The sequence below is a fragment of the Colletotrichum lupini genome, chromosome 4, assembly GCF_023278565.1.
Source record: "Colletotrichum lupini chromosome 4, complete sequence".
Lineage (NCBI taxonomy): Eukaryota > Fungi > Ascomycota > Sordariomycetes > Glomerellales > Glomerellaceae > Colletotrichum > Colletotrichum lupini.
The window spans coordinates 2544238-2555967 of record NC_064677.1 but is presented as its reverse complement, the minus strand read 5'-3'; the positions used below and the strand labels follow the sequence as shown (position 1 = coordinate 2555967).

General features: G+C 54.1%; 5 protein-coding genes across 5 annotated transcripts; 1 reads left to right on the top strand and 4 right to left on the bottom strand.

The window, feature by feature from the left end:
* Positions 1–93: 93 nt before the first annotated feature.
* Positions 94–524, bottom strand: CLUP02_07892 (uncharacterized protein; the record flags this gene model as incomplete). Its single annotated transcript, XM_049286884.1, has 2 exons — positions 94–194; positions 278–524. The coding sequence occupies 2 exons, from the start codon at positions 522–524 to the stop codon at positions 94–96; spliced, it is 348 nt and encodes a 115-aa protein (XP_049144027.1).
* A 1795-nt stretch (positions 525–2319) lies between these two features.
* CLUP02_07891 (uncharacterized protein) lies at positions 2320–3106 on the bottom strand (the record flags this gene model as incomplete). Its single annotated transcript, XM_049286883.1, has 2 exons — positions 2320–2709; positions 2768–3106. 2 exons carry the CDS (start codon positions 3104–3106, stop codon positions 2320–2322), a joined length of 729 nt encoding a protein of 242 aa, XP_049144026.1.
* Positions 3107–4981: 1875 nt separating this feature from the next.
* Positions 4982–5815, top strand: CLUP02_07890 (phospholipase/Carboxylesterase superfamily protein; the record flags this gene model as incomplete). The annotated part of the gene is made up of 1 exon (XM_049286882.1): positions 4982–5815. The coding sequence occupies one exon, from the start codon at positions 4982–4984 to the stop codon at positions 5813–5815; it is 834 nt and encodes a 277-aa protein (XP_049144025.1).
* A 413-nt stretch (positions 5816–6228) lies between these two features.
* Positions 6229–7546, bottom strand: CLUP02_07889 (uncharacterized protein; the record flags this gene model as incomplete). Its single annotated transcript, XM_049286881.1, has 2 exons — positions 6229–7304; positions 7381–7546. The coding sequence occupies 2 exons, from the start codon at positions 7544–7546 to the stop codon at positions 6229–6231; spliced, it is 1242 nt and encodes a 413-aa protein (XP_049144024.1).
* An 825-nt stretch (positions 7547–8371) lies between these two features.
* On the bottom strand, positions 8372–11086 carry CLUP02_07888 (WD domain-containing protein; the record flags this gene model as incomplete). The annotated part of the gene is made up of 6 exons (XM_049286880.1): positions 8372–8411; positions 8520–8664; positions 8719–9199; positions 9256–9659; positions 9713–10733; positions 10856–11086. 6 exons carry the CDS (start codon positions 11084–11086, stop codon positions 8372–8374), a joined length of 2322 nt encoding a protein of 773 aa, XP_049144023.1.
* Positions 11087–11730: the final 644 nt, after the last annotated feature.

Below are 11730 nucleotides of genomic sequence, written 5' to 3'. Positions count from 1 at the left end.
TTAGTGTGAATGAGAACATGCTACCCAAAAAAAACGAAATACCAAAGTTCGCCCAGATTACTCCATCTTGTCTGCATCAAGATCACACCCCCTTTACGCTCCCTGCCTGCGGCGGCAAAGGGGACGACCACGCTCGAGCGTGTTCGGGTCGCAATCCAACCTACTGTCCTCAATGCAAGTCAAGCTTGAGCCGCCTATTTACGGAGAGTCTCATTAGCAAACGGCAATACATAAAAAGACCCATACTAGAATGTAAGGGGTTCGGAGTGAGTCTTACAATTGTTGATGCTGTCCGGAACACAACGGCCAGTCTGGCCGTTGACGTTGCAGACATCCTGCTTCAAGCTCGTGTTGGCGACGCAGCAGGCGCCGTTGGGGACGGGCCGGTTGGCGTTTGCGCCCTGGCGCTCCATCAGGAGGACGTCGCGGCGGGCTGCGGCCGAGGTGGGGTCCTCTACGGCTGCGGCGCTGGCGCCGATGGCCATGGTGAGGGCGAAGAGGGCGGTTTGGACAGTGAACTTCATGGTGCTTGGGTGTGTGGTGTTCGGGCTTGGGGTATCTCGAGAAAAGAACCGATGAAATGAGAGGCTGTTTGTGATTTAAAGTTATGGATACAGCAGAAAGACGAAAAAGAGTGTCCGGCCGGCGGTAGAGAAGCAGAAGAGACTGAACTGTGGTGATGGGGTCAGAGACGGTCAAGGAGAGATGGGACGAGCGAGAATGGCTATTATATGCGTCTGCTCAGGAGTTGGAGCATGAGGCCCGATTAAGCTTCCCCTCTCTTAAGTGTCAAGTCTATAATCCCGTAAAGGCGGCTCACGATGTGTCAAAACGAACACCTCCTGACTTCAGCCGGCCACTCTCAAACAAGCGAGCAACTCGACGCGAGGAGACCGAAGTATTCGGATTTTGGTTTCCAGGATCTTACCGACGGGATGATGAGAGATCTAATGCAAAATCCTGGCAAAGAATGGGGAGGGCCTGGTAACTCTCTCCCCTCTTCTCGGCTGAGCCAGCCGTAAGCGAATAGGAGCACATTTCACCCTCGCTTGCTCGTATCCAAAAAAGCAGAGATCTTGAGCCTTAAGGAGAGAGAAGGGGAAAGAGAGCAAGAAGAAGAGGGCCTGTCGTCTCATGCAACATCCCAAAAGGGATCGAAGCCAAAAGAAGCTCAAGTACGGATGAGACGAACAGGGGTGAGGGAAAGTGCTCATTTCTCTATTTTGGCAGCCTCTCCGTCACAATGCTTGAACGCACAGGTCCAAATATGGATTAGTCCAAGGGATGTGTTCGGGAGATGCGGCGACGATGTGACTGTTTGGGGTTTTGCGGTGTAAGATGGTGGGGATTTTTTCGTCTGGACAGTCGATGAAACGTGTAAGAGGCAGGGGGGTTAGTCGTGGGCTTCCCCTGCCTTTCGGCGAATCGCCGTCGGTAGAAGAGGCCGAATTTGGGGGAGGCGTGACTAACAGAATTGGAAAGTTGACTCTTCCTGAGATGCACGGGAGGAAGACAAGATAGACTTCAATTTTCGGGTCACTGGCGTGTAAGTGAATTAGGTAGGCTGAGATGGGCATTGAAAATGTGCCTTACGAAATCCTCGGTGATCACCACGACGAGTGACTATTTGGGCTGGGTGTTTCTATGAAGTATCTGCAAGTGCACACTATGTAAACCGTCCAAGCAAATGCCACAGGACCGTGGTCTAGAACATATTGGGTGATGAGAAAGATCTGCCGAGTCTATCACACATCGTGGGGTATCGTCCCAGTGACAACCATTTGATCCACCAAACAATACGCATCCCCGATATCTGCCGTCCGATCTCAGATGGCATGTAGATCATCTTCGGACTTCAATAGCCCGGGAGTCGTGGGACTGTTCTCATGTTCAGCAGAAGTCTTACTGGCTTGCTTCTATGTTGAACGTGAAAATAGAGCTCTGACAACTCAAGAGGTGCTTCTGGCACGGTGTCAGACGTAAGCAGTTTTGAGCAAGACCTTCACAATCAGCTGCAGAATATTCGTAGCCGACCTAGTGGTGTCTCTGGGACGGAATCAATCAACGAGTTGTCGACCTTCAAAGTCGCAACGACAGTACGTGAGCAGTGACGTGCTTCACGCCCAACTACATGTTGAAAGCACTGTCATTTTCCGATGCAAGCTTGGAATCGCAAGAAGACTGGTTGAAAGTTGCTTTAAACATTTATTGAGAATATCCTCGCGAGCCACCAGAGCCCAAAACGAGTTTTGCACCAACCCACCCCCTGGTCGGCTACATTAATCTGGACCTCACTTCTATGAACCAGGTAAACCTCCTTTACTCCTCGTCCTCCTCCTCAGCAACCTCAGCAGCCTCGACAACAGCCTTGCTCGCCGTCTTGGTTCCCTTCTTACCCGTACCCTTGGCCCCGGCAGCGCCAGCGTTTCCGCCGGCGGCCTTGATGGACTGGTCAACAACGTCACCGGCCTTCGTGGCAGTGGCATCGTCCTTGGGCACCTCGCTGGCGGCCGGGTTGTCGGTGGAGGCGTTGAACTTGAGGGCGGTCGCGGGCTTGCCGGCGTTGGCGACGTCGTCGGCAATGTTCTTGTTGAGCTTCTTGGTCTCCTCGTCCAGCTTGGCCGTCACGTTCTTGCCCTGCGCCTGCTGGGCCTGCAGGCCCATGACGGTGGCCGTGAGCTTGAGGACCTTGTTCTGGATCTTTGCGCGCTGTAGTACCATGTTAGTCGCCTGTTTCGATCGATAGAAGAAGATCCCGATATCTTACCTGAAGGGCCAGGGCGTCCTCGCCGGGTGCCGTCTTTGCGATTTCAACATTGTAGGCACCGCGCTCGGCCTGGTTGGCAATCTTGTTGACGTTGTTGAGGAAAGCGAGATCCGCCTTGTCGACGGTGGACAGGTCCGTCGGCAGACCGCTCAGCTTCTGGAGGGCATCCTCCTTTGCGGTGCCGGCATTCTTGCCGCTGATGGATAGCTCGTCAAAGGTCTTGGCCGTCGCGAACACGGCGGCGCGCTTCTGGAGCTTGCTGCCGGACGAGGAGATGTCCCGGGAGGGGGCGGCCGAGGCAACGGCGACGAGAGTAGTGAGAACGACGGAGAACTTCATTTTGTCTCAGTGTTTAAAATTGTTTACAAGAAAAGAAGGGTAATAATAGAAAGGAATTGATTATAGATGTTTCTTGAGCGAAAGACGGGTCTGTTGGAAACGACAGCACAGCTGTGAAGAAAGAAAAAGTGAAGGTATTGGAACTGAGGCAAGAGATATTGAGTTGATGAAAGAGCTGGGTATCCGAACAGCCCGGCGGGATGTCTGACGATCTTATAGATCGAGTGTAGGCCTTCCTCCATCACTGCCTTACCTACACCTAACAAGCTCATCTCAATGTTGTCTCTCCATCCATGGAAGAGCATTGACGCCACAGGACGAACGTTCGGCGGCGCCGTCGGAAGTGACCAACTCTCGTCAGCGTGTAACGATTCCCGCTTCTCGTCTTCTTCCTCGAAAGAGGTAAAGAGAAGAGCGAGGAAGCAGGGCTGGCGGCGGGCGCGGAGGCCGTTTCAGGGTGAGATCATTCCGTGCTGGGGTCTATGGACAATCATCTTGTACAAACATAGAACGGGTCCTTCGCTGCCTTGCGGCGAAGAAAACTATCCGAAAGAGACGGAAATTGGAGGAGAGAAAGGGAGTCTGGAGATCCGGCAAGCGGTAACCACACTGGTGGATCGTCCCTCTAGACGTCCACCAACGCGGGTGCCGGGGCCTTCCTTGCCCAGTATGGAGGCTGAGCCTCAATGCCATCCCCTCCACACCTAGCCGTCTTGCATGTCGTCTCATGATGTGATGGCGACGAGTAAGGTACAGAAGTTGGAGAGAGGGGGAAGGACACGAGAAAAGGCCTCGAGTCAGCCGGCGCAGCGCAGCATTGTGCGTGCTTTTGCTGCGACGAACACGCTACCACTTGGCCACGAGGGAACCACCGCCGCCTGAACTGTGCGGGAAGATTGCAGGACAGCCAGCACGGAGTGCTCTGAGGGAGGTTGAGGTTGAGGTTGTTGGCTGACGGCGGTGCTGGAGTGCGGCTCTCGCTCATGCGAGAGGAAAAGTCAATCTTGAGACGAGTTTTACTGATGTTTTTGACAGCCTGAACCTAGAAGAAGAGATGAGATTGGTGTCTGTGTGAAGAGCAGCTATGAGCGTTTAAAGGTCAGATTTAGCCGCTAGGTCTTTCAAATCCATCAGAAAGATGAATATCTAAACTTCTCCCCCAGACTTAATGTCCCGCATGAGTCCCTGAAGAAAGTAATTATGGATAGATTGTAAGGTTATTGCCCCCCATATTACACGCTCACGGGAAACATACGGTGGGCTAGAAAGATTGGGTAGGCGGGAGGGAAGTGATTAAAGTCAGCCCTGCGGTGATTGCAAGCATTGAGAGGCTGAAAACTGTTAATCTATCACACATGGCGTTTGAAGCTTGAATTTCGTCGGGGAAAAGTGGAGACGGCGGTTGGGTTATTTTCTGCCTGTTAATTTACGTCTTGTTCCTCCACTCACACAACGCTCACTCGCCACTGCGTGAGCAAGAAAAAAAGCTCGTGTCACTGAGAGTTCAAAGTTCAAACTCCCAGTGTGAGGAGCCGAAGGTCCCGCCCCACTTGGAGATAACTTCACCTCATCCGACCTGACTGCTCAAACCATCCACACGCGCATAGTCCTGCCCACCTCACGCGATCAACACTTCACCAGGCCAACCCAGCCCGTAAACACTAAACATACGCGGCTTGTCGGACTTTATTCCTTCTCATCGCCATTTATCAAATACCGGCCGAAAGAAAAGTCCAGAACAACAAGGGTGTACTCTCGCCCAACTACTCAACGCATCACGTTTCTCAGAAACCGCAGACTTTCCACTCACACTCAACCCAAACGCCAAGACCACAATCCAGACTCACGCCAACAACCTAGACAACAACCAAAAAAATGCCTCCCCGGATCCCAACCCCAGAAGACTTCACCCAAGTCCAAAAAGTCCTCCCCCTAACCCTAGCCTTCCCAAACCCCCCGGAATCCACCACCGCAATCCTCCTCCTCTTCCACGGCCTAGGCGACTCCGAGGTCCCCTTCGCCTCCTTCGCCCGCGCAATGTCCCTCCCGGGCGTCCTCTCCATCTCCCTTCGCGGTCCCTCCCCGCTACCCCCGTCCATGCTGCCCGATGACGGGCCATCCACCTCCTCCGCAAACTCCTCCGGCCACTTCCACTGGGGCGACGACATCACCTTCGACCCCTCCACAGACGCCCTCGCCACGGACCCTGGCTTCTCCAAATCCTCAACCCTCGTCGTAGACCGCCTCATCCGCGACACCCTCGTCGCCCGCTGCGGCTGGGAACTCAGCGACATCATCCTCTTCGGCTTCGGCCAAGGCGGGTCCCTGGCCTTGGGCATCGCATCGCAGCTCCGTCTCGGCCCAAAAGTCGTAGACGTGACTGAGTCCTCTGATCCCACGGCTGCTTCCTCTGCATCCAAACCCAAGAGGAATGACAGCCACTTTGACGAAAACACCCTCAAGGGCGTCCTCTCGATCGGCGGTCCCCTGCCACCCTCCATGGTTCCCACGGTCAGCACGCGGGGCAAGTGCAAGACGAAAGCGTGTCTTTTCCAGCTCGACGACGACGCCTTTGATGCCGTTAAGGAAGAGTTCCTCGATGTCAGGGTCGTCAAGTGGAAGAGGAGGGACGTGGCCATGCCCCGTGATCGGGACGAGATGTTCCCCTTGATGAAGTTCTTCGCAGAATGCCTCAAGAGCGGTTGGTGAAGTGGCCCTCAGCTTGATGAGTTACGAATCGAACCGGACACACGGACTCGACTACCTTTACTGACGGTTCCTCAGCGTTGACCGCGCTTTGGATGATGACAGACTTGATCCTTGCTTAGTTTACTAAACTTATAGAGGAGCTTGGGTGGCTGGCTGGCAGACAAAGCAGTGACGTGAGGTTCGTCGTTCCTAATCATATGGAAACTTGGATCATGTCACTCCTCATTCAAGTGCACAAGGTCTGAGGCGTTGATGAGCATATGGGATACTCGTTATTGACTGTTGAAAAACGCCTCCGAGGATCGTGGCTACGGACTATAATCATAAGGCTATTCAACGGTTTGTTTCTTTCTCTTCGTTTCCTTCTATTCGCCCCCAGAGATGGAGTCGAATCTACGCCATCAACTGCGCGATCATTGTAGCGGGGCCGGTGCTGTCGAAGCACGGCCAATGTCTCCCAACTGGTGGGGGTTCGGCTTCTGGTTCTCGGGTGCCGGAGTCGCTGCGCTTGGTTGCATTGCGTGTTGCTTTGGTTCGCCCTCATCAACCTTGACCGTGGGATCTCCGCTGAGAGCATGCGGAGCTGTCTGGCCCTGCATACTAACCGTTTGGTCGTCGTGGACGCTGTGGGGTACTGCTCGTGTACTGACTGGCGCCATGACATCCTGGCTAAGCCTGTGATCGTGTACAGGAGCGGCCGTCTTGGTTGTCAAGTCATTGTGTACCGTGTGCTCCGTTGGCTCTTCAGCTACGTTGACGGTGGGATCCTGGTGAACGCTATGAGGGAGGCTGGCAGCCGGTGTCGCTGTCTTGGGATCTATATTAATCTGATGAGGGGAGAGCCGTCGAGCCACTTGAACTATTGGGTCTTCGTGGACAGTATGCGGATGAATCTCCTCGGCAATTCCAAAGAGAGGATCATTGTGAACAGTATGCGGGAACTGTCTGTTTCCAACTGGCCTCTTTTGGTCTTGACTGAGCCGGTGGGGCTCAGCGAAGTCAGCCACCGTGACGCGAGGATCTTGGGAACCCAGAATCGGACTCTGACTTTGCTGGGTGTCCGGAGTTCTCGCAGGAGTGTGTTTGTTGCTAGTAGGAGGAGGCAATTGCTGGGAGCTGGCTTCCGGGGTAGCCTTCGCCGGCGGACTTTGTGGCTTTGCTCTCTCCTTTGAACTACCGGATTCAGGTAACTCGACAATTCTCGGTAGGCTCTTTTCCTTCATCTGCATCTGCGCGGGCGATTCATACGGATGGTTGGGCTGAGGCTTGAAGCGACGAATCTCAACTGGTGGAGGCCCTGGCGAGAAAGGGTAAGTGTTAAACTTTTTACATATTTTCTCTCGCACCAGGACTTCATTGTGATTCCCCATCAGAGTCCAGAATGGGTGGGCACAGGCGTGAAGTTCGTCGTCCTCGGTGCTACCCGTGATGGCATATCGGTTCCGAATGTCACCACGTTGGTTGCTGAGCGGCCTTCTCCAGTTGCACACTGCAGCAGTCAGGGAATGCCTACAAGGTTTTTCAAAGAGTTTCCTTACTCAGAGAGCTCAGGAAACAAGACCAACATGGACTGCTGCAACCACCTGAAGGCGGAGTCAAGGGGTCCTCGCCATAGGCAGCTCGCTCGAGTCTCTCGGCGGTACGAGCATATACCATGCATGGGCATAGCGCTGCTTCTGTAGTAACCTCTCGTTGCTTCGCCAGCCAATTGTGCGATCGGACCTGTCCCATGATGGGCTGTTTGTCTGGCTCTCGTCGTTGTACTGTCTCCGTTGAATTGTTCTCGCGCCTCCGTTGCCCTGCGCTGCTAGATGCTCGCGTGTTTTTGGGTCGATCCATGTTGATCGGAGGGTGGATAATGCAATCTGAAGAGGAAGGTCGATGATGTAACTAGTGTCAAATGACAGACCTAAGTAACCAAGACGGTAGACAATGGACGGTTCCTAGAAGTTTAGAGTTAGATGGATGATGGACGTCAATGAGCGATGTTAGTCTGTGGTAGTTGGGGGTTACTGGAGGGAAAGGTACAGTTCCTTTCTAGCAAAGCCTCAAGCAGGCAGTGTGCACTTGCAAGATGCTAAAAAGGCTGGTCCTTCCCGGGTTGACGTCGCTGCCGCAGTCTTTTGCCACAAATACGCGAGAATTGCCTCTGTCCAGACCAGGCTCGGCATGCACACGAGAGATTGCCTTCCACCCATTTTGCCACTCGTTTATGGCGGAAAGAAGCAGGGCAAGATTCTTGACTATGCGCGGTTCAAGTGCCTGCTTCCTCGTTCCATGACAGTGAACAATGCTCGCACCAAGGAACTGTGCAAGCCAGCAATCAGCACCGCTACGATGACAGTCTTAATAATAGGGACGGTAATACAACATTGATCGTTCTAATTTCAGTGAGCCAACCCAATCGTGGTGGTATCCACGAACGGCTCCTGTCACCTTACTCTTATACCGCAGCCCAAAATGCGCCATGACACCATAGTACGTTGATGAAAGGGGGTTAATTTCCATTCCGATTCCGAACCTGCTCTACTCGGCCTTGAGTCGCACCGCAGTCTGCTATTCCTCGGCACGCTCTTCATCTCTCCAGCCATTCGAACTTCGAGAAGCGCCGTTATGTAATGATCTTAGAGCTGTGCTCCGAGTCTTATTCGACCATCTGGGCGGTGTCAGCGATAATAAACGAGGATTTTTATGGCAAACTCACATTTTGACCTTGCCATCGTCGCCACATGAAGCCAGCATACAAGGGTCTGCGGGGTTCCAGGCGACAGCGTTAGTCCGAGGCTGATGCCCTTCGAGTCTCTCCACTGCAGCGCCGCTAATCTTGTGCCAGATGAGGATGTTTCCATCTAAATGCAGTTTATCAGTGTCTGCCATCATACACTCAGCCACTCTTCACATACCTTCACTGCCGCTTACAACGAAGCTCTCGTTCGCGCCGCCAAAGGCACTCCGAATTATGAAGTCGCCCCCAGTGTGACCCAAGAACTTCTGGACCGACGTTCGGTTTACCAGATCTATCAGTTGCAGCTCGCCATCCTTTTTGTTAAGGAGCAAATGCTGTGAGTCTTCGCTAATACTCACGCATGTCGGTCGCGACTTGACCTCCATTTCGTACTCTAGCTCGCGTGTGAAGGCGTTGTAGACGTGGATCTTCTGTTCGTCGTCGACAGCCACGAGCCAGTGACCGTCCGGAGAACCACAGATGTCCTGAACTCTATGCTTTTTGCCCCATTCGCACATCATTTCGCCAGAGATACTCCACGTACGTAAGCCGTGTTGCTTGTCTAGAGATCCGGTAACAAAGGTCTTGCTGTCCGCCGCCCACACACAGCCACTCGCAGGCTCCTCAAATCGCTCGAGCTTCATAACTAGCTCTCCAGTCTACGAATTTGTTAGCACCAGGATCGAGGGAAATTCGGTGAATGGAGATTACGCACCGTGGTGTCCCACAGCCTGGCATACTTGTCCTGTGAGCATGTGACGATCATGGAGTCATCAGGGCTCCAGGACAGACCACCGACACCCTGAGCATGCGGGCGCAAGATTTGAGAGACTGAGAAAGAAGGCAAGTCCCAGATGACGACAGCTTCGCCACTTCCGCAAGCAGCCAGTCGCTGGCCGTCGTGAGAGAACAAAACTTGCCAGACTTCGCCAGTCAAGTCTGTGAGCTCCAACGCGACGTCAGTAGGGAAGTGACTCCGTTCACAATAGTGATCCGAGTATAATGAAGGAGATGATGCGGTTGTATGCCAGAGGCAGCTGTCTATTTGGCTCTGCTTCACCTGCTGTAGAAGAACGGCAAGACGATTCTCTGGCAGCATGACCGAGGGCGAGATGCATTCTATCCTTTTGTCAATCACTCTATACGTCACTATAGGCATCGGTGATACTCACTGGACAGTTCAGACAGCAGGACCTTTCTCGACTGGCCGTGAGCACCATCCCATTCGGCTTTGGCCTTCAAGTCTTCTGTTGACTGGCACATGAGAAGACTGGAGAGGAAATGGAGCTTTTGAGTATCTTGGTATAGCGGCGTCAGTTCGGTTCGCAGCACCATCAGGGCCCGGGAGGTATCTCGCTGCTCCAACAACTCGAGAAACTTTTGTTGCCGCAGCCAAAATCGCATGACATTCCGGTCAGAGCCAGGGGCTAAGACGAGACCATTCCCGGGTTGGCTTCGATCTTCGGACATGACGGCTCCGAAAAGCAGCTCTTCGGCTTCACCCCACTCGCCGCTAACGACTGCGCTCCTAAAGGCGGCGACCGTCGGGCTCTCTAGCTCGTAGCCGCTGTCTTTGCTCACGCTCTCGGCAGCACCCTGGTATCCCATGTCGGACAGAGCCTGTATGAGTATGCGGGTGACCTCCTCGCGATCATGTCCATAGTAGGTTGAGGGAACGGATGTCTGAGCTTCCTTGTCAGAACGGGATGACCCGTTCAGGGCAGCGGCTTTGCGGGCACCATTTGTCGCGGAGGCAGTCAGTGGGGCTTCCGTCGTTGCGCCGTTGGAGTACGTCCTCGACGTTCCATTTGAGGCAGCTCCATCGCCGTCTGAGATCATGGTGGAGTCTCCTCTTCTGCGTTTTGAACGATGTAAGCCGATTGGACTGGCAGCCGCGGACGAGGTAGGAGAGTCTCCCCGGTCCGCGTCGGAAGCTCTTCGTCTACGGCCCAAGACCTGACGGGGCGCCGAGGGAGATGCTATCGCTTCGGAGACAGTCGAGGAGAGTTGGACGACGGTCGCTTGGTAGTGGCTCGAAGTTGTAGAATCGTCAGAAGAGGAGGGGCGGGAAGCCGCGGGGGCTTGGGTCGGAACTGCGGTTGAGGATGTCTGGTGCGGCGGGGTGGGCACTTGTTGGTTGGCTGGAATAAGATGGGAATTGGAATTCGGATTGTAGTTGGGGTCCAGGTCGGCCTACGTTACCGCGGGAAGGCCCCGCGGTTGCTCTGGTCGGTCGATATCTTGGAAGGGACGGCGACGCCTATGTTATGGTAGGAATGTTGTGGCGAGTGCTTTGTCGCCCGGCGTTTAATTACAGAATAGCTCGCGAGAGGGTCGTGGTGCGGACTGGACGCGGATGCGGACGGACGGACTTGTGGGCGGACGGTGCAGTAGGCGAAGCAGATGAGGTGCGTGAGATGGGAGGCCGAGGTCTGGGAGCTGAGAGGAGGTGCGTGAGGAGGGAAGAGAGAGCGAGGGAGAAACGTAGGCCGTGAGACGTAAGGTAGTGTAAGATGGGAGGTGAAGCTTTGAAGTTTGGAGTTCATGGATGCAGGTGTCGGGGTTGCTAGATGGCAGAGGTCATAGGTAGTAGACGTCTCCTTACCTTCCAGGTTCCAATACCTCAATCCCGGTGATGGGTAGCACTCTGTACCTTCTCTGTAAAGTGTTCGGTAGCACAGTACCTCTGCAGACGCAGCCTTCACTTGCCGGGAGAGGTCGCTACGTAGGCTAGGAGAGACCCGTGGCTAGCAGGGGCACACTGCTGCAGCACCCTGACTGGGCAAACGCTGGGACAAGCGGGCAGGCAGATGACGGGATGCTTTTCGATTGGACACCCGGCAGTGTCTCTGCGCACAAAGGTGGAGACGGATGACCTGCTTGCTGGGGTGGTTGGAGGAACGACTCACTAAACGCAACCTGGGACAGTGAAGCTCACTAACACACCACCCAAGAACACCAGAAGGATCTCAACCCGCCTTACCTTACCTTAAACGACCAGACTGAGAGGGGGGAGAGGGTCACATGCTTAGCTAGTATCTCTCTCATGAATCAGTGAAGTAGAAGGGCGGTTTACAATAGATGATCTATAACGTTCTCTCGCGTCAGTACAAATGGCTGGGGAAGCTTATCAGTCGGCTCGGTGGATATCTCCGAGAGAGAGCAGAAGTTATGTACCGGTATTCCGTAG